Source organism: Heliconius melpomene, chromosome 7 (assembly GCF_056956725.1).
Source record: "Heliconius melpomene rosina isolate 202511_hmr_F chromosome 7, ASM5695672v1, whole genome shotgun sequence".
Taxonomy (NCBI): Eukaryota; Metazoa; Arthropoda; class Insecta; order Lepidoptera; family Nymphalidae; genus Heliconius; species Heliconius melpomene.
Window position 1 is genome coordinate 8,459,925 of NC_140395.1, and position 19,817 is coordinate 8,479,741.

A 19,817-nucleotide genomic window follows, 5' to 3' on the forward strand; every position below is an offset into this window, starting at 1 on the left:
TGATTCATTAACTACTGTATTTAATGAACTCTCTGAAAAAGAAATGTTTTTTTTGTAATGAAATTCTCACCTAGCTATTGTATCAGTGTTGGCCTTAGGCAAACTATTAGCTATTAACGGTCAAATGGAATTAGTAATCAAGATGATCTTAGTGATATCTATCTATCTATCTTTCTATATATACATGTATACCATCTTGTACCGATTAATTTGAGGCTTCTGTATTTCTATGTATAATTATTATATAGTACGATTATTTTTTTTTAAATATATTTATTTACTTTTTCTATTAATTTTTAAAATGTAAAACAACTTTTTGTTTTAATTATGCACTTTACAAACAATATGTAATGTAAGCGGATCACAGTGTAAACCAAACGATTTTTTGTGTGATTGTAACGCGGTGGTTGTGGGTTCGATCACCACTCGAAGAAACGAAATATTTACTAAAATTTTATTTCCGTTTCTTCCCTCCAGTATCAAGACAAAAGCGCGGCGTTGAGTTCCGCCACTCAACACGCAATGCCTACAGAATTTGGCAGAAAGTGGGGAACGGAGCGTGTTATCACTATGTTCCCTTTGCCTACGCTGCTGTGTGCGGGATACAGCGTGAAGCTGACAAAAAAGATTTACGCTTTTTTCTTGTATTTTTTATCAGTTCGTTCTGTAGTTTGATGGTTAATGTAACTAACAACCTGTTAATGATCAGGTTCACATTCTTTCTTTGCGGAATGTGAAACTAAATCTTATTAATATTCATTGTTCTCAGAAAATTACAGTGCCCAATAAAAACAAGGTGCTCTTCATCTTAGATAAAATTAAACGAACTACATTAACGAGCTACAACAAAGTATAAGCATGCTTCTATAATTATAACTTAATTTATAGAATATCCTGTAAATTCATTTGCAGGAAAATGAACTTATGTTTAAATTTTATGTTCAAACTTCACAGATTTTAAGTATTTATTTACTATATGTTAAAGAAAAAGAAAATTATAAATAACAATATCAACAGTATGTTAAGAAAGATTACCATAAATAATCTATTTGAAATATTTTATAAAACATTTTATTTTAGAAAAGCTACAAATAAATTCTAGTCCAAGTAAGAGACGTGAGTCATATGACGTGAAATGACAAAAATATCTACACCTTAACTAACACAAACCCAATAAAAAATATTTACAAACATTTTATATTAAAGCTAAATATAACGTACCGAAAGGATTATAATCATTTAAAGTTTAAGTTACATAGAAAACTTTAAATATTATCAAATGTCACAAATAACTCAACGTCTATTGCAAGCATCATTAATAAAAAAAACGGCGAACTCTAAACATCTGTTTCAAATTATACAACAGGCAGCACAAAAACTCAATAGAACCTTTTAAGAGATCGTTAAATAGTGAGAAAATATCTCAGCTCGGTGGGAATCCATTACTTTTTTGTACTCTGACAGTGACATGACACTGCCACGTAACGTTGATTCGCGAACCTGCGCTGTCAAAACATTATAAAAATAACTTACTCTAAAGCCATTAATAAATCTAAGTTTATATTAATACTGCCATTTTTTTAAATGTAAAAGGGGTTAAATAAAAAAGGTCGTAGAGTGGCAGAAGCGTTAAGATGCAGAAACCAGTGTACCATTTTTTTTTTACATTTGTTTAAATGTTATTTCACATCTAGTACAGTATAATCGTTTCTAGAAACATTATAAAATGTTTTTATAGGTTTTCTAAAAATTATTTTTCTTCCATTTTTCATTGGGTAGCGATAATTTGTAAAACTCTTAAACTATTTCAAATATAACTCGAGTAGAATCAATATAACCATATGTTTAATACTTAAACTACGAAACTTAAGGCTTCCTTTTATTTAAATGTCTTTAATAAATTACCATACAATAAGTGGTTGTTTGGGTTAACTGCCAGATTAGAAATCACAAGTTCTGGGTCAGACCTCATAAAATATTTATGTGAATTACACTTACTTATTGAAATGTGTTGACTTAATGAGCAGCTGAGTGCATATGCTTAGTGGGAGGCGTGTGTCATCAGGATGGTTATCAAATGACGGTTTCATTTAAGGGCAATTATAATTTTATTATTTTGTGAATGTGGACCTATAGAACTTTATGTTGCTCTTTTATTTGAATTGTTAACCCAATTTTCTCCTTTATTTCAGGTGTCCCGCATGTAGCAGGGTAGAGGGTACAGAGAACCTAGTGTCAAGGCTATCCGTTCCCCACTTTCTGATGAGTTTTCGAAGTATTGTGTGTTGAGTGGCGGAAATCAACGCCGCGCTTCTCCTTATTACTAGACCGAGAAAATGAAGGTATTAATAAATAATAATTCGGTTCTCCGAGTGGGAATCGAACCGACAACCGTCGCGTTTACTCACACGCTTGTGCAACTGCGCCACAATGGCCTCATGTCAAATAAGATTTAAAAAATTGAGGATTTCACATGAGAATTTCACCTTACTCACCTTATAATCCACTCGTAGTCTGCACTGTAACGATTTAACTACGAGTACGTTTAAATTTCATTGGCCATTGAGTCAAATTGGAATAAAATGCAATTAATATATCTTTTTGCTTGGAAATTAAACAATATTTTCTCAACATACAGGACAAACTAGAAAGTATCATATTTTATTTTTTTAAATATATTATAAGATAAGAGAAATATTTACATATGATGAATGAATAATTCAAATAAATAAAACTTAACCAATACTACATACAATAATAAGAATATGCCATTACTTTCTCAGGTGTATCCTAACTCGGTCAAACACCTAACTGAATTTGATTCGTAATAACAAAAGTACGTGCTACTACAACGAGGTCGTAGATTCAAATCCAGTCTCGACTGGCTTTATATAACTCGTCACGTATTCAGTAATACAATGCTAGTAATTTGTAGGAACTGTTATCACTGTTAGTCATTATTGAACTTGATGAATAAGATTCCCGAATCTAAATTTTCTTGGTTAATTTCATTATATTTTTGTTTATGGGAATTTATAAAGGAAGTTAAGAAATAAATATTTTTACTTTTTATTAATGCCTTAATACATGATTTTGAAGCAATCGTCTTTTTCACGAGCTTCATGCTGTTTCCCGCATGTAGCAGATTAGGCATAGGGTGCCTAGTGTTCGCTCCCGACTTTCCGCCGAATTCTGAAGACATTGCGCATTGAGTGGCGAAACTCAACGCCGGGCGTTGCCTCGACACCAGAGCGAAGAAATTAAAATATTTAATTTCATCGACTGTGAATCGAACCTACAACCTGTCGCAATTACAGTCACACGCTTATGCCCTGCGCCACGACTGGCTTCAAGCAATCGTCTTTGAAATGTTTAATATAAATATTAGACTATTAATTTATAAGTAACGTCTAGAATTTATTAACCGTACAATAATGAGAAACGCTAGTAGCCCGTGGCCATGGCTGATGTAATCCTGTAATATTAAGAAATTAAAACCTATTGTCTTAAGTATTAATATAATTATGACTATAAAATTATCTAACGTCATTTATAAAGATAAAAATTACGTTAAGAATTTCAAAAGTTTTCAAAAGTTTATGTTATAAAAAAATCTGTTTCATACTGTATCCCGCATACACCAGGGTAGGCAGAGTACCTAGTGTTAAGACACTCCGATCCCCATTTTTCGCCTAACTTTTCGAGGAGGCTATCAAAGCACTGATACCAAATAGAGCAAAGAAATGAAATATTAATAAATGATGCATTTCCTTGGAGTGGGGATCGAACCTACAACCCGTTACAGTCTCACACTTGTGCACCTGGGCCACGAAGGCCTCAATACATTTGTAATACATGAATTGTTTGTTTATCTTTGTCAAAGGTTGATTGTTTATAACATTTTTTTTTTCGATAGACGCAAAGCAAAAGAGTTCAACGCGCTTTATGTAAATTCGAATCTCAGTTATATACAATAACAACGAACAATTTTTTTTTATTAAAGTTACACCTTCATTTCTATCTCTATTATAATATAACAGATTGTGGTGCCAGTGTGGTGCAAGTGTTTATTTTTAAATAGTTTGAAGGCATCTTAAAGAGTAAATACGTGAAAGAATGTTTCACATCAGTTCCACACGCGGCATAGCAACGTAGATTTTGAATTGATAGTACCTACTAATACGGATTTCATTCATTGTTACTTTTTCTGTAACTTCACGCATATTAACATGTAAGTGAGGCCAGTCGTGGCTCAGTGACTTAACGTGATGGTTGTGGATTCGATCCCACTCGGAAAATGAAATAATATTTATTAATATTTTATTTATCTCTGTCAAACCATACTGGCTTAGCTATATAAAAAGAAATAAATTCGGAAATTCAATACTATCGACGTCGTCGTGGTGCAGTGGTGTAAAGGAGACGGTTATGGGTTCGATTCTTGCTCAGGGAAATGAATTATTATCTAATTATTAATATTTTCATTTCTCGATATTTCTCGACAAAAAATAACAAGTATACAAATATGTATCTATCTACCTCATCTCCGTACCAAATGTAAACTAATTAATAACATACGGTTATATTGTCAAACGGTGAGGTAATAGCCGTTAAGTTGGCAAATGAATGTCTAAACAAGTGAAGTCGTACTTACGCTCTGTTTAGCACCAGGAGAACTTATCTCCGGACGTGGCAATGTTAGAATTACTGTGCATTTACTGTGCACGATGTGATAAAATATAGTGCATATATTATATATCTATAAGCTATGTATAATAATCTTTTCCACTTATTAAAATACTTTTTTTAAGAAATAGATATTTTCTCTCATAAATTTTCTTTGATAGCTCGTTTTTCTTGACCAGCATATTGTTGAGTATTTCTAACAAATATAAAATGTTTATATAATAAACGAAACGTAGAAAACAAATGTATGACTTGGTTTTTAGTTCAAAACATGCATCTACTTCATTTTTATATATTTAGATTCAATTTCAATTTATCTGTAATGTTTCAAAGGTTGTCTGGTAGAGATTGCTTAAAGCAATAAGCCGTCTTTGCATACGTGTTTTTTTTTAATTTTATTTGTGTTGTTCTTTCTATATATTTCTTTTATGTGTGCAATAAAGTATATTCTATTCTTTTCTATTCTATTCTATTAGATCTATTATTTTATTGAACTTGCTTAAATGCGCCAGAACATTAATCTCTAGGTGTTATAAGCCCACGTGGGCGTCGATTATAATCAAAATTCTATCTTGCTTCGAGCCTTATTATAAAATGGTGATAAATTTATTTATCATATTTATGTAGATAGTTTAAAAGAAAAACATATAGTTATTAGTAGGATATCATAATTTACGCTTTGTAACAGATTAATATTCATGTAAACTTAAAGTACTATCGATTACAGAATATTAATAGGATTTCGACATAGGTTCACTAATTTAAGTATAATTTTACCTGTTTTTACCTTTAGTATTGTGAATTTACCTTTTGTAACATATACAGTAAAAAAATATCTTCCTTTGCCATTGGTTCGAGTAACAAGCCGTACAAAATAAAACAAATTTTAGATAGTAATTTGCAAGCGTTGACCACGCTGAGCTAATCCCAAAACGAATAAAACCTCCAAATCTATTTCCGATTCAATAAAAGTTCCCGTTACCGATAATTCGCTTTCACGGAAAATCGATTCCTAGCCCAGATCTCGATACAGCCGTATCGACAGATCTACCGAGTTACACGCGCCACTTTCTATACAATTGATGTTTTAATAGGCTTTGCATTTCAAAGCTCATTTTTTATGATTGAGAAAAGAAATAAGATTATACTGTGATTAGTGAAAAAGGGTAACGAATAGAAAAAAAGATACATGTATATAATTGTATATGTATTTGTATACATATACACATGGTTGTCCATGACGTATATAGAACAAAAATTAGTTAATTTGTTCATAGTAATAAAAAAAAATAAAGAAATCTATACAGATATGTTTTAATTACATAAATATTCAATTTAAAAGATATATATTTATCTACTATTTAGAATTATTTATTATTTATTTCGGACTGTGCACGAAAAAAATGATGAATACGATGGACGGTAGAGGGTAACACAGTGTGTCAACAACATCCAAGTTCTAGGAAAGTGCGTTTAAATGAAGTAAACGAAGGCTTGTAGTTTTATAATTGCTTTGAACTAGATGTGACCGCGTTGTAACAGTATTCAATCATACTATGTTACGAGTACTCCGCCTCATGGCAACAAAATAATAATATTCATAATATATTAATATATATTAATACGAACAATAGATATTAAAATAATAGGTATTTCAATATAATATTCGATTTCAAGCATAAAGTGTTACATTATAAAAAAATCACGCTTAATTTGGCGGGACGTCGCTATTTTTGGATCAAAATTTAAATATTTACTTATTTATTATTATTAATATTTACTTATAATATTTTTATTAATTATTATTAATATTTACTTATACATTTTAATTATTTTATTTTTCTAAAAAGCTATTAAAATTCCAGAAATAAAAATTCCACCTTTTCCCGAAACAAAATCTGGCAACACCGAGGTCAACGCACATTGAATCCCGAATATTCCGACTGTGTGTCATTAACGCGAGCTGATGCGAATACATGTAGAAAGTTAGATTGTCTTGATAGAAAACGGACGACCAACTTTCTTCGTGTTCAGATAAATTAGAATTACGTCTTCGTGTTTTTGCGTCTGGTTTCGCCTCATTTAGGTTAACAATATCCATATTCCTGGAAATTCTACAGCTGTTTAAGTAATAAAGGTGTGCGTGCATTCGTAATTATTCTGTAGGTACTAGATATGACCAGTCTGTTTTATAATATTACTAACCACCGTGGAGCTGTTCAATTTCAACCCTTCTCTCTCTCTCTCTCTCTTTCTTTTTGAAGTGGTATGTCACATCCTGCATGAAAGTTATGTAAAGCTATTTTCACAATTGCCAATCACATTTTTATGGTTCATTAAGTATTAACCGGAAACTTAGATTTTTCATTTCATTATTCCAACGACATAAACTATTTACGCGGTTTATTTTTTATGGACCAATGACTGAAGATGGAGGACTGTAATTTTATGTTTTATCTCACATAATTACATACAATAGAATGCGATAGTTAATTTAACTTACTCGTTACTGGGAAAAATAGTTGGAAATTTATAATGATAGGCAAAATAAAACTCAAAAAATCGATTGAAAATAAGGTTTTATATAATAAACAAATATAGATATGTCACAATAATACTCATATAGTTCTGTTTTTGTGAAAAAAATATATTAATTAATAATTGTTTCAATCAGCAAAAATAATATAATAATTAATTAATATTGAACTTATAAAATAACATTAATTTGTCTTTTTTTTTGTAAATGATTGTTTAATTGGAAATCAAAACCACAACTCAATACTTATACGACAGTACTCAATACTTAACAGAATGAAAGACAATATTGTAAAAGAAAATAATTATAATAACTTAATACAGTTATATACAATGGAGTAGCTGCTAGTGGTGTATCGATGAGGGGTAATAATTGCAAGGTAACTGTAATAGTAAATGCAATAGTATTTAATTTCTGCTTACATGCTACGAGTACCAACGATATTTATTTTTTATTTTTTTAGGGCATAGGAAATTGAGATATTATATTCTCCATTTTCCGCCAAATTTTGGAGACGTGTTGAGTGGTGAAACTCAACGCCGCGCATCGCATCGACACCACAGCGAAGAAATAAAAAAAAAAAATTTCCTCGAGTTGAAATAGAACCCCAAAAATTGTCGCGTTAACATGCCTTGTACCTTTACGCTAGTACTGGTCTCCTTTTATATTTTTACCTATATGAAAACAATACAAATAGTTCACACTTCAGTGTGCTACTAAAATTATATTTAGGTAACATTTAATTTGTACACCGAAGTCGCGAGAACGAAATTATAGGCAATAAATTAAAGGCATTTATTGTTTAGTATTCCTCTTATAGCAGCAATATTTCGCAACAACTAACCCGTATAATGGACTGAAGCATAATTCTACATAATATACCTACCTACTACAGAACTCTGCTTTAATAAATACATTTAAAGTTGTGAAATTTGTAATCAAAGATAATTCTACACATCATATTAATATGTAAATTACTTTAACTTTCTGTAAACTTCGATGAAATTTATGTTAATACAAAAATAAACAAGACCTTATCGTGATCATAATATATTGTTTGGCAGTAGGTACACGATAGTACAAGTTCTTGCTGTGATGGAGAACTCGATTCTCACTAACAGAAATGTTAGAGGTACCATCATGGGCGTAGGAATAGGCTGGGTGAGCTACCCCAGAATAGTCTGATGCCCGGTGACACCACAGAACTATTACTAAAGAAAAACTTCCTCGAAAATAAAAAAAAAACAAAACTTACTCTTATATCTTAAAAGAACATATCTGTGCAAATTCAATATCTAGACCACCTCTCCCCCCAGAAAATATCCCTAGATACGGCTTTTTAAATAAGTGGAAAATGAAGAATAGATCGCTCTACACTATCATTAAAAACAATTTTAATATTCCACATAACGTATGTAAAAATAAAACACATACCTTTAAATTCACCGCCATTTATGGACAGTTTAGTAATAAGAATGCATGCTCTAGTAGGTAATCACTTGAAAAACCTACAGACCAGCGACGTTCTTAATATGGCTACACTGCAAATGTACTTACGAGTGACGACCGAACCGTGCAGGGAACTTTAATGAATACATTATTTTTCCATCAGATCCACACCTTGTGAATTTAAAATTGTTGAAAATGTAATTAAAGATAATATCAGTGTGTTTTCTTTATTAATGAATTTGTATAAATACAGTACAAATAAATCGTTTAGAACTAAAAACTTTTTTTTTTGTTACATATATTGTAAATGCGTAGCGCAGCGGAATCAATGTTGGAAAAAATGATGTCGAGAAAGTTTAATCTATGTTAATAATGACATTCGTTCTGAATAGTTACAGTGTAAATGAGATAATAGTTCGCTTTTCTCACACTCGGAAACAGTTTTTCAGTTTTGCAACAGAACAAGAAGTGAGGCCTTGATTACGTTTTAATAACGCGAACCCGGCTGTGCCTACTGTCAACAATTACTTTAAAAACAACAGAAACTATTTCTACGGTGATTTACAATGCTAATTACATATTTGCATTTACAATAAGTAAGTTTAATTTAATTTTTGTTTTAAATTAAACCTGTCAACGCAGATTATTATAAAACCATAAGTTAAAAAAAAGAAACATAAAAATGGTCGATAAATTACAGATATAAATAGAAAGTAATGTTTCGAAAGATCTTATAAAATGCGTTGGCGTGTCTCCAACTAATAAATAACAGTGTACCGAGTTCTACTGCAACTGCAACAAAGCTTACTCCTCCCTTACTCTATGCGTGGTCGACATTTATCGGAATTTAAGAGGACAACGCCATCGGGAGATATGAGCGCCGAGTTAACAAAACAAGATTTCGCATCCATTAAGATATTTATTTTATATATCATTATTTTTTTTGTCTTTTTGTTTGTCGATTAATCAAAGTATGTATGTAAAACAGAAAGATAAAAAATGAGGTAATTAGGAAAGCTTTTTTAATAATAAATAGCACAAAATGCTTGAAGCGAGGTTTTAAGATGAAAAAACACAGATGAATATTTATTTAGATAATCTACTTCAATATTTAAAAAAATACAGTCGAATTGATCCTCCTTTTTCTTACAGAAGTCGGTTAAAAATGCAAGGAAATAAGAAATTCTTTCAATATTTATTCTTATTATAGTATGTTTACACAATATTACGTAAATAACTTCTTTACTATATTTTTTTAAATAATGAAATGTTAAAACAAATCGATATATTGTTTTTAATGAAAAATTCACTCGCATACAATAAAACTTACCATATGTAAGGTTTTTGCTGCTCATTGTTGACTACAATGGCTGTTATACATGATTTCAGTCGGAAAAAATATAGTCCGCCACTACCGTGTCGTTAACCTTTACGGAAATATGTTTACATAGCTTTTAATCAATTTCATTGTCACTGAATCTCGCGAAGTATTTTCACAAAAATTATATAGCCTTAATTCATAATAATTATATATACAGCTTCACGCTGTATCCCGTACACAGCAGGGAGGCAGTGGGAACCTAGTGTTAAGATACTCCGTTCCCCACTGCCTCCAGCATTGAGTGTTGAGTGGCAGAATTCAACGCCGCGCTTTGCCTCGAGACCAGAGCGAAGAAATGGAAATATATACGTAAATAAGTATTTCACTTCCTCGAGCGGGAATCGAACCCACAACCGTCGCGTTACAGTCACAGAATTGTGCCTCTGCGCCACGACGGCCTTTACCTTTAAAAAATATGTTTTTTTTAGTCAAAACGAGAAATAGCCTAACGAAATCTTGTCTACGCTGACAAAGCCGCAGGCTGAACACTAGTATTATATATATTCTATGTGTTAGTTACCATTGTTTATTACGATCAAAAGTTGTTACAACCAACAAAGTAAACAAGAGTTGCGAATGGCGGAATAATTTAAAGATTTAATTTTAGTAGTGAAGTAACAATCGAGAGACGTTAAAGAACATAAATTAATAATAAATATCTATTCAAAACAAACTAAAATTGAATAACTATTTTATTATTTTTATAAAAGAAAAAGGCTTTGGCTCTATCTAGTTCAATTATGCCGTCATTAGTCGAACTTTGAAATAAAATAAAGCAAATTTCCATAAAGTTTAGTATTATATTTAACATAATTAAACAGAAAAGCACATCAGAATGATATATGTAATAAACTTATTATTTATGTAATAGTCACTAAAAATAATAATATACCTAAGTAGATATAAAATAATTTTTCAGCTTTACGCTGAATCCCATATGTAGCAAGGTAGGTAGAGAGAACCTAGAGTCAAGATACTCTTTACTCTACTATCCACTCTAATTCCATATAACATTTGTCCAGTAGAAATACTAAATATAATAAATATTAACGCATTTTTCTAATTAAAAAGTCGTTCACGATTCAAGAAAAGATAAAATTAAATAATTATTTTTTAAATAAGAACGTTTGATATCTGATATCGATAACTACAACTGAGAAAATATAACTATTTTGTCGATTTGAATAAGCCAAAATGTTTATATGGAGCGTAAGTGATGCCGGAGGAGCTTTTGTTTGCGTAATTGGATTTTGATGCTGCCTTCAGGCAACTAAATATTTAAACAAATGTACTATAAAAAATACCTTTACAGACTTAATAAATGTTTTAAGATTAGTATTATCTACGGCTCTGATAAAAACTGAACTAGTAATTAATAAGATTTTTAAAAGACAACAATAGGTATATTGACTGGTAGTATAAGTATATAATGTATTACAAATGTATGTTGACTTTGATAGGTTCTAGTTCTCATTTTCTTATGAAAATCATTATTATTAATACAGATTTGAGTTTATTTTTAATTAATTTTTAAAAAAATATATATTAATGGAATATGTACATAACTGTTGTTGATAAAACTTTATCTTCTTCTTCAAAATCGGGAAGAATCTACATAGAAGAAAGAACCCAAATAAAAAAGAATCCAATGTTTTAATAATGTAATAAAAAATGCAGATACATACATAGTACGTATATAAGAACGTATTACGTATATCACATAATATGTTATACATTTATTTTGAAATAGGAGTTTGAAATGTTTAAACAAAGTTCTATTTTAAACTGTAAGCACTCGCCCCAAACAAATGTATATTTCTTTCACTATATTTATAACAATAAACATATTGAAAGAAAACTCACGAACGCGTCAAACGTTTTGTTTCATTATTTTACACGTAGTTAGTATTAGAAAATTAAAATAATGCTTACCGTTTAGGCACGCTAATCCTACGTTGCCGAAAAAGATGGTCCATTGTCTTAGACCTTTTCACTTTTGCCGAATGTCCCACAGAGTATATTATAAGGAACTTTCACTTGTCTTGATTCCGAGCGAGCTACAAAGCACGAGCCACGGTGGGTATCACTAAATATGTATATTTTTGTAGGTTTATATGTTTGTATTACACAATCAAACGGTCACAATTGTCTGTATTATTTATTCAAAAGTCAATGAAGTGTTTCGATATTTCGTTGTTGATGCTAAAATTTATTAAAAAATATACAGATAATTGTTATTATTGTTGCTTATGAAAGTATGTTATGGATATAAGTTATAAATTATAATTTATAAATAAAATATTCAACAGCATTAACTGTAAGAAGCATAAAAATATTATTAAGTACTTTTCTTATTTCTATTACAAAGTAAGAAGGTACTTTACTGAAAAGACCACGAATAAAATAATCTAAATCTCGTAATGCTATCCTACAATTTCAGAACCAAATAAAATATTAAAATAAATAATACACAAAAATATATTGTAAAAATAACTCAAATTACAATAAGGAAAACATATGTCTTGAAAAAAAATTATGTAAAATAAACACTTTCTAAGTAAAATAAATTATATCATACATTGTTACATTATAATATGCATTTATAACATTTATTAAAACAAATGAAAAACTGCATCCCGTACACAGCAGAGTACGCAGGTAGAACCTAGTGTTAAGACACTCCGTCCCCCATTTTCCGCCGAATTCTGGAGGCATTGCGTGTTGAGTTTAAACAAATCTGTATTAAATACACAAAAAATAAATAAAAAAAATTACTTTAAACTATTTCTTATGCTCGTGACCAGGAATAGATACTTCATTCTACGATCTTTAAATTCGTGACAGTATCAAAAAGCGATCGAACTAATATGAAGAAAAAGCATGAAACACGCTTCACAAAAGGTTACCGGTAGACATCTTTTTATCTTCTTATTCAGGTCAATTTCATTTAATTTTGTTGAAAAATATCCCACTGAGAGCTAATGCCGTTAAATAATAATATAAATAGAAGTAGTGTAAAATTTTAAAAAACGTATATTTAAAGTTAACCCATGAATTAGCGATATTTAATTAACGATATAAACGTAACATTTTAGAAGGTCTTAAATTTTTTTTAGTTTTAAATGTGCCTCGATTTAAACTCTATATTTAATTTAATTAGAATATCTCTCGGATAAGATAAAAAAATCTATTATTAAACCTTAATCGGGTTTAAAAAAAATTAAGGAAAAAAAATAATTCTACAATCAACACTCAAAAAATAAATGTTTGTGGAAATTAGAGTACTTATATACACAAATAAAGAAAAAAAATACAGTATTATAATCGTTGTGTAAAAACTTTACTATATCGATAAATAAATATATTTATTTATATCTCACCATTAATAAGTAAAAATAAATTAATGTTAATATTAGAGCTTATTTTCAGATTTTTATCAAGATAACACGTGTGGTGATCGAAACGCGAAGAGCTTTAGACGCGTGCAGCCGTACGAGCGCTTTCTGAACACTGGCGGTGGCTCAGAGGCTGGCGGTCGGCCGGCGGACGACTCTGTACACTCTACTAGGGGAGGCAAGCCTTAATCACGAATTAATATACATATTTTATTCATTTTTTTCAGCTTCACGCTGTATCAGCAGGCATATTGTACAGAAGGCAGAGGGGTCCTAGAGAAAGATACTCCCATCCCCATTTTCGCCGAATTCTGGAGGCATAGGCCGTTGAGTGGCGGAACATAACGCCGCGTTTTTTATTCATTCATATAAATGTTAATTTTAATAGCTTTATTTAAAACTTAATTTAAATCAATTTAAGTCATTCCATTGATTGCGTTGATAGTCATAACTTCAAATATGTAAGATTTTCTTAATAAACCGATGAAAATCATTATTTTAGTACCAGAAAATTCTAAATTAGATTTTTTACAAAAAAATCCTAATAATACACTATTAATTTCGATAAGTTTCGTAAAGTCCTTAATCATTCTTAGAGTGCTTGGTTTAGACTATAAGGGTATATTGTAGTTATGAAAATTCGATAATATTATTTGATAAAAAATAAGGTAATAAGGTTTTGCCATACTAACACCAGCTTTGAATTTCAATTACGTATCTATAGTCAACCACTCATATGCATCAGCCGATTTTATTTTTATCTGATCATTACTCTAGATTGATGAGAACAATGATGTAACGACTGATAGGGACATGGTAGGCAAGTATTTACTTTCTATTTTAAGGTTAGATACAATTTAATTGAAAAAAAAGTATATATCAATATATGTCACAGTAAGATTATGAACACCGTTAGTTTATAATTTATTTTGTAAATTCACGTTCGCTCATTCCTTTCCGAATTTGGTAATTAGTACCTAGTCCATGGGAAGTATCTTAAGGTTTTAATTACGCAGCGAATTTCGTAAAAAATACAGCAAAAAGGGTGCATTAACGTATATTTTAATTTCATTGAATTAGAAGCTTATTTTTTCTTTGCTCCAAATTTTAGTTTTCACGCGATCTTGAAATAAATAGACAGATAGATAGTGTCAGAAAACAAAGTGATCCTATTAGGGTTTCGTTTTTCCTATTCAGATAAAGGATTATTCGGAGTAAGGATTTGAAATTTGTCAAGAAGTAAGAACTTAACAGTATACATAAAGAAAAAAATCGAATCAAAATAGTCTAGTTTATTAAAATTATATTTGAGTTTCATTACACACAAAATAAGTGCAAACGGCTTACCAAATAAAGTTTGTCGACTTTTATGAGTCACATCCCTATAGTTGATATATAATCATGAAATTGGTAAGGAACCCTCGATAAGCGAGTACGACTTGCACTTGACCATTTTTTTTTCAGAAACTATATCATTAAACAGTGTAAAGAGGGCATTGGAAAATAACACAATCATCATATACTTACTTAATGCATTTCTATACGCTGTTTAAAAAAGAAGTCAAGCCTACTGCCGTTATTGTTTGAGACACCGTTTACTGCACTAGTTTACATGCCCACGATGAGGTATACTTATATATCCGATTTTTAGTTAACTGTTACACGGCGACGCGAAATTAAGCGAGTAAATAAGAAAATGTATATATATACTATCAATCTGCTATATATAAATTTCAAATATTTTTGAACAAACTTGGTTGATTTTTGAGGTTGATGGCAGTGGACGAGGCGAAAGAGATATGTAGAGACCATAGCGTTTGGCGCTCCGTTCTCTCTGACTACCCCGTTAGGGATAAAGCGTAAATCTATGTATGTATGTATAATTTTTCTATTTTACGATAAATTGTATATAAATAGTAGACAAAGTTATAGATAATTTAATTTCCTACAAATTACTCATATTTTTATTGCTAGTTTACGAGATATGACGCGAAAACCCTTTGCATCTCTTTTGCGAGATGGCGCCCGGGGTCGAAGGCCTTTAAAGGTTGAAAGGTTTGAAAAACGCTAAAGCCTAAAAAATATAATATTTCAATGGACTATTAGTATTTTGTTATATATAAAATAGACATGACATTTCAAATACATATATTTATCAAATAGTGTATTACAGCACATTACTTAAAATCTATATGTATATTATAAAGTAACACCGATTATATTAATATATATATTAAGAATTATACAATCTAGTATATCATTACATATAATATACGATGTTGCAATTATTTACAGGTCATTCGAGGTCCTGTAAGATTGAAGCCCTGAGCTTCTAGGGGACATTAATTAATTTCATAATTTCAAGAGATTTAACTGCTAAAAATTATTAAATTAAAACTGTTTACATATGTCACGCAAATTTCGTGTTTGAATAAATAGATATCTATTCATTTTCAAATGTGATATCACAAAATTTAGGACCCCTTCCGCCCCTTTACTCTATGAAAGAAAATGTCACACTTTATTCTTTGTCAGGAAACAAAAAAATGCGTTTGTGTTGTTTTTTTTAATTTTTTTTTCAATATCTTATAAACATTATATAATTTTATCAAAATATTTTCATAATTAAGTAAAAATTACCAAGCACAAATATATATATTATACTTAAAATATGAAGAAATATCCTTACTTGAGAAAAATATCATTATTCGTTTTTTTATATAACTATTTGTTATAGCTTAGACTGATACTTGATCAGCTGTAAATGTTCGTATTATGAAGCGTAATATATACAAGACAGTGGTTATTAAGCAGGATCAATAAATAAATCTGCAGAATTCACCTATTTTAAAACCTTAATCCTAATAAAAATGTTACAACATTAACACAGATAAAAAAAACATAAATAAATAAATTTAAGCACAATTTTGTAACGTTAGCTTCTACTATTTACTATATTCGTAGTATTTTCATATTTTATGCAAATAGCAGTTTAAATACCAGACACTTATTTTAAACCAATTTCAAAAAAGGAGATTTTATGTTCGCCAACTATACAACTATTCGTCAGCTATATTGTTGTGTTACAAAAAACACTTGTACCTATTACATATTAATAAAATAAAGCTATTGTTTGGTTTTTAATGATGTAACTTTACCCCATCCTATATACACAAACACTGTGGAATATGAATATATAATGTCAAATTGATTGTGACAATGACAATCTAGACGTTGTCGCTTCACTAGGTCACTGACAGTATCTTTTTGAGGTTTTTCAGGGTAATTGTGGCCCAATTCTCCGTTGCCATAGCAACCAACAATTCTTGTATTAGGAAACGCAGCTCGGAAACAGTTTTGCTCGTAAGTGTGCTTCTGGTCCCTGCCAATGCATGATAATTTAAGCGCCACACTATGTTCAAACTGCGGCACCCTCTTAGCAAACTGTTTAACAAAAATTATAAAACATATTTAGTATTGTAATAATTTTAAAATTAATGCTGAAGTTACAACAAACAGAATGATTTAAATCTAGCAGCTTCGCGCTGTATCCCGACACAGTCGATAAAGCAATGTACACGTTTCTTCTATAATACATCCACCATATAAGTCAAGTAATAGTTAAAGTAATTAATTTTAGGGAAGAAATTTTAGTCTAGCGAATTAAACGTGCTTTTAAATATTTATAAGTTAATAATGTGATAATAAACATTTTATTTCCAAATGTTTTTTTATTTAATTTATATAAAATGTTAATTTAACAAGTCAAAAGATGAATTTGAAGAGTAAAACGCGAATTTGATAAAAGTAGTGAGTATGATTTAGAAGTGCAAAATCTATTAACATCACGACGTAGTGGCGCAGTGCTATAAGCGTGTGTCTTTAAATGGAGGGTTGTGTTTTCGATTGCCACTCGGGGAAATGGATTATTATTTATTAATATTTTCATTTCTTTTCTTTGGTCAAAGAACTCGCAATGGCTTGAAAATTGGACGGAAAGTGGACAATGGAGTGTCTTAACACTTCTTCTCTCTTTTTTCTCTCCACCTTACCTATATGCGGAATACAGAGTGAAGCTTGAAAAAAAACCATTACAATCTTTTTTGCTAAATCAATTCATACAAATTGACTACTTAGGACCAAAATTAATTAAAATTTGTCTTTAGTTGTGCTTTCCTTTGACTGACAATTATGAAATTTGTGGGCAACCCTTAGTGCAACTGCTGTATTCCGCACACAGAGTGCAGGCAGAGGGAACCTAGTGTTACGACACTCTGTTCCCCATTCTGGAGGCATTGTGTGCTGAGCAACGTAACTCAGTGCCGCCTTTACCTCAACACCAGAGCGAAGAAATGGAAATATAAATTTAAATAAATATTCCATTTCCTCGAGTGGGAATTGAACCCACAACCAGTCGCGTTTACCGCAACCCATTTGTACCCCTAGGCCACAACTGGCTTTTCATTAAAACTTACTTAAAAGATTATAGGTTGACCAAAGTATGATATATTATATTACCTCATTAATATTATCCTGTATTTTAGTCTTCACAATATCTGATGCTGGTATAACTAATGAATACATACTAAAATTATGTTCATTTTCTGGATTACTCTTTGGTACTGTAAAGAAACCCATTGAAATTAAATTCTCACTAACAAAGGTTTCTTTGTTATTTACACCATCAATGATGTCGTTTAAATAAGACTCTTGAAATATTGTGTCTTCTATGATACACCCTCCAAGTGCATAAGGGTGGTCTGGTTGGCTGAAAAGTAAATATATTATAATAATAATGTATATATGAGAAAGTTTTTGCATCATTTTTTCACGCAAAAACTACTGAACAAGTAAACAGGCTACAATTTTTAAAGATTTCATACAATTTGGCTACAATATAAAAAAAGAATTTCTTAAGTGGTTATAAATAAAAGTCTGCAACAGCATATACATAGCTTTCTTAGCACATAGGAGTATGTGAATATATGAGAAAGAGTGAATTATAAATACAATTAACTTGTTTATTTTTTTACCATTAAATTTTTACAGTATAAAAATGTTTAAAATTTATGCTGCAAATTATCAAAATTTATGCTTTAGTCTCTTAGCTTCATGCTGTCTCCCACACACAGGAGGGTAGGCGTAAAATCTATTATTAAGATACTCTATTCCCCATATGCAATCCACAACCTGTTGAGTTTACTGCGCCCTACGCCACAACTGGCTTCATACACATTTGTTGCTTTCAACATTTAATAAGATAAAGCAATTTGGACTGATAGTCTAAAAGTTATCATGATTAAGAGGCTTAAAAAGCTATATAATTATTAATTACTACTAAATACATATTTTTACTAAAAATAGTTTATGTACCAAAGCACATAAATTTACAAATAAAAAATATACACTTACACATCTTTCAAGTAATTTATGAATATGATATCCTCCACAGGATGTAATAAATATTTGTCAGTTACAAAGACTAGTACACCCTTTACAATTCTGTCTTTTGTTAATTTATTTACATAGTCATAATAACAACGTTTCATAGAAGCATATGTCCTTAAATCAAGTGTGTGGTATTTTACATCTGGTATAGCAGGAATATATAGGCCTCCCATAAATGGTAAAGGTTTTAAATGTGTTATATAATGCTTATATGTTATTGAATGGGGAAGAGGCATGTATGATAAATATTCACATTTCATAATATTCAAACAATCTTTTGGTGCACTGCTAAATTTATGAACCATATCCAATACTGAAACAAAATAAGATTTAACTTATTATTTCAAATCACTCATGAAGTCAGATAAAAATATGTGAATTTTTTGCTTAATTTAACTTACAGGCATGTTCTTTATTACAGGGTTCAGAGCATGTAGGAGGTTGTATTTTATTACAGAAACTAGTTAAGCAAAAACCAGCTGAATTAGTAAAAATCATAACAACTAAAGGTTCATTATAACATTTTCCAGACAGCTTGAATTTAACAGAAGCTTTATTAGATTTAAAGCGAAGGTCCAATGCAAAATCTTCTGGACTAAGCTGCTCTTTTTTCAATGATTGCATAGCAGAATGCCAAGTTTTGCATACTTCTTTACACAATAGCTTGTCCTGCCAGTGAAGGTTGCTTAGTATTTGCTTTACTATTATATAGTTTAAGAAAACCTTTTGCACTAACAGTTCACTTAAATTGTTTTGTTCTGATTTAGGTTCAATATGTGTTTTATTTAAATATGCAGAAATATGGTCATCTAATTGTAATTTTACACATTTGTTTGTGTCAGATTCGTCCCCAGAATTTCTATTGTCACTCTTAATGGAGTCCATACATGTAGCGTTCTGGGACCCTTCTGACATTTTTTTT

At 30.4% G+C, this 19,817-nt stretch overlaps 2 protein-coding genes across 2 annotated transcripts in view; both read right to left on the bottom strand.

Annotated features, from left to right (window-relative positions):
- pip (heparan sulfate 2-O-sulfotransferase pipe) overlaps positions 1-13,641 on the bottom strand; it is a 55,405-nt gene extending 41,764 nt beyond the window's left edge. Inside the window, exons 1-2 of the mRNA XM_085188825.1 lie at positions 13,433-13,641; positions 11,985-12,254 (exon numbers count right to left, since the gene is read on the bottom strand). Of these exons, the coding sequence (XP_085044951.1) occupies positions 11,985-12,028 (44 nt within the window). The 5' untranslated portion in view covers positions 12,029-12,254; positions 13,433-13,641. The remainder of the gene's footprint in view (positions 1-11,984; positions 12,255-13,432) is intronic.
- A 1,937-nt stretch (positions 13,642-15,578) lies between these two features.
- LOC146537635 (uncharacterized) lies at positions 15,579-19,810 on the bottom strand. The gene is made up of 4 exons (XM_085188824.1): positions 19,297-19,810; positions 18,860-19,208; positions 17,966-18,215; positions 15,579-16,891 (listed from the first exon to the last, which is right to left on the bottom strand). Exons 1-4 carry the CDS (start codon positions 19,808-19,810, stop codon positions 16,574-16,576), a joined length of 1,431 nt encoding a protein of 476 aa, XP_085044950.1. The 3' UTR covers positions 15,579-16,573.
- Positions 19,811-19,817: the final 7 nt, after the last annotated feature.